The 2,749-nt window shown below is 68.9% G+C and overlaps 1 protein-coding gene across 1 annotated transcript; it reads left to right on the forward strand.

Moving 5' to 3' along the window:
* Positions 1 to 37: 37 nt before the first annotated feature.
* MNEG_3055 (hypothetical protein) lies at positions 38 to 1,434 on the forward strand (the record flags this gene model as incomplete). The annotated part of the gene is made up of 3 exons (XM_014048463.1): positions 38 to 196; positions 398 to 568; positions 856 to 1,434. 3 exons carry the CDS (start codon positions 38 to 40, stop codon positions 1,432 to 1,434), a joined length of 909 nt encoding a protein of 302 aa, XP_013903917.1.
* Positions 1,435 to 2,749: the final 1,315 nt, after the last annotated feature.

Raw genomic sequence — 2,749 nt, forward strand, 5'->3', positions numbered from 1 at the left:
GAACGGCCCCTGCGAGGGCGCCACCGAGTGGGAGCTCATGTTTGACAAGGACGTGCCGGGCTTTGTTAAGTACACGGCCTGGCGCCGCACGCTGCCGGGGGGCAAGACGGAGTACAAGAGCGTCACCACGGCGCCCGACGTGACGCCGCAGGAGTTCATGGATATGTACCTGGACGACGGCTTCAGGCGCAACTGGGTGGGTGGCCGGGGGTGGTCCCGGGGCGGGAAGGGGATGCCTGGGCTCCTAGACTTGGGCGCCTGTGGCTTTTTGTCCGCAACGTGCACTCGTCCAACTTGCCGCTGGCCTGATCGGGTTGACTGCTGGGCCCTGGAGCCCGGAGGCCGTCGTTCGCATTTGGTGACCCTCGTCCGCCGCGCCCCTCCGTCTGCCCCCCAGGACGGCATGGTTATCCACCATGAGGTGCTGGAGCACGGCAACTTCGCAGAGCGCCAGCAGGTGGTGCGCTGGATCCGCCGCTTCCCCTTTGCCTTCCTCAGCGACCGCGAGTACTCGATCGCGCGCCGCCTCTTCCGCGGCGCGGACGGCTCGCTCACGGCCTGCACCAAGGTGGGCGCCGCGCGGCGGTCAGCATGCGGGCCATGAGACATCCGCGAGGGTTGAGGGGACTGCATGACGGGGGCTTGCACCCAGAAAGGACAAGCTTAATCCAGCTGCTTGGGCACCTCGCATGATTCGCAGCCGTGCGCCACATGGCAACCTCACAGTTGTCGAGCCCTGCCCTTTACCCACCTTATTGACCGCAATGCCCCCCCCTTGCCATCCCTAAAAAAACCTGTCGTCTCAGTCTCACCCCTCCTGACAATCTCGCCAATCACCCCACCCCACCCCCCCAGTCTGTCGTGCACCCCCGCGAGTACAAGAACAGCTCCCTGGTGCGCATGGACGTCTACTGGAGCCACTGGCGCTCCGTCGCCGTCGACTGCCCCTGGGGCAGCGGCAAGCCCGCCACCCAGACGACGCTGCTGCACCATGAGCAGTTCAAGATCCCCGAGCGCCTCGCGCGCTTCGCCGTCACACACGGCATGTGGGGCTTTGTGCGCAAGCTGTCCTCGACGGTGCCGCAGTACGCAGAGGCGCGCCGGCGGCGCTGCCACCCGCTCAAGGAGGACGCCGACGCATATGGCGCCGGCTTCGCGCCCAACCCGCCGCACCGCCACGGCGCCGCCGCCGGCGGCGCCGCGGACGACGGCACCTGCAGCGCCGCCGCAGCCGCGGACTCGCCCGGCGGCGGCCGCGCGGACGCGTACCGGCCGCGCGGCGGCGGGCTGCGCACAAAGGCGGCGCTGCTGCTGATCGGCGGCGTGGCCCTGGCCGCCGGCGCGGGCCGCGTCGGCGGCGGGCGGCGCGGGCGGCGCGCCGCGCTGGGGGCGACGGCCTTTGCGGAGGCCGACCCCGCGGAGTGCGTTGAGTGAGCGGGAGAGCGGCGCTTCGGCGCGAGAGCGAGGGGCACTAGTCTAGCCTGCCCTGTGAGGGGCGCAACCCACCGCGAGGGGCGCCGGCACTGTGCAATGAAGGCCCTGGATAGCCGACGCCGAGCAAAGCGGCTGTAGAAGCTCAATCCAGGCAACCCGCCCCGCGCGTGCGGGCGCGGGCCGCCGCGGGTGCTGCGGGCATGTCGCCGCCGCCGCGTCGGCCCTGCGTTTATCACCTGCACCCCCTGCGGGGCGCGCACCCACCAACCTGATGTGTTTCATGCGTCCGGCCCCAGCCCTGCTTAGCTCGTCCCGGCGGCGGCTGGCACAAGGCTGCACAGGCCGCCCGCAGCACTGCCTGAGTCGTCTGTTCATCCATTTGCGCTCTCAGTCTCCCTTGTTGGCACCTGGGGCGGCCGCTTTCCGCAACGCGCGCAGTCCTCCCCCCGCGCCGCGGGTTGGATGGGAGGCTGGCGCAGCGTTTCGGCCGCGCCTCGGCTGGGTTTGGTTGCATGCGTGGTTGTTGGTGGGGGCCAGAACCGGCTCTACGAGTGGCCTGCGCCCGACCCGGCCGCGCGCAACCGCTTGAGCTCCGCTTGGCTCCAGGCTTTTGCCATGTCGCCTGCGCCGTCGGGCGCGCGCGCGCGCGCCATTTGTGCTGCCCTACAAAGCACCCAACGTGGTGTGCCCCATATGACAGGGCCCGCGCCCGCTCTTGCTGCTGCTGCTCCACCCCCTATCAGCGTGGCAACTGACAGCGGCGCGGCCCCATTTCATCGTACCTATGTTTCCTGTGTCCATCGATGCCTCCCGCGGGGGGTTTGGAGTCGAGATTTTGCCCCATCGCATACGCAAACACCACCGGCCCATCTTGGAAGATGCCCTGCCGGCCGCCGCGCGCGCGACGCGCCCGACTGTGCGCATCAAGCGCTCCCCGCTCCCCACGCGCACGCGTGCACAAACTCAGCAAGGTGTCGGCATACCTTGATGCCAAAACCCTTCCCTTTCACAACACGCGGCGCGCGCGGCTCGCATTTGGCGGGCGCATCGCCCTTGATGTGTGCCAAACACATTATACGTATGAGCGAATCCGCTCCAAACCCCGCACGCGTGACGAATACTTCCGTCGTGTGCCCGCGGACCACCACACAAGGATTCCCCCCGCCCACACACACACACAAAGTGGGTTTTTCCCTCGGGCCGCCGGCCGGCCAACCAAGGTGCTGCTGCATGTTGCGGCGCACGCTTTTCCGCCGCACGCCCGATTTTCACGGCAGGGCTTGTGCAGCGAGAGTTGGCGACATGGGTGGGTGGG

Source organism: Monoraphidium neglectum, assembly GCF_000611645.1.
Source record: "Monoraphidium neglectum strain SAG 48.87 unplaced genomic scaffold scaffold00370, whole genome shotgun sequence".
Taxonomy (NCBI): Eukaryota; Viridiplantae; Chlorophyta; class Chlorophyceae; order Sphaeropleales; family Selenastraceae; genus Monoraphidium; species Monoraphidium neglectum.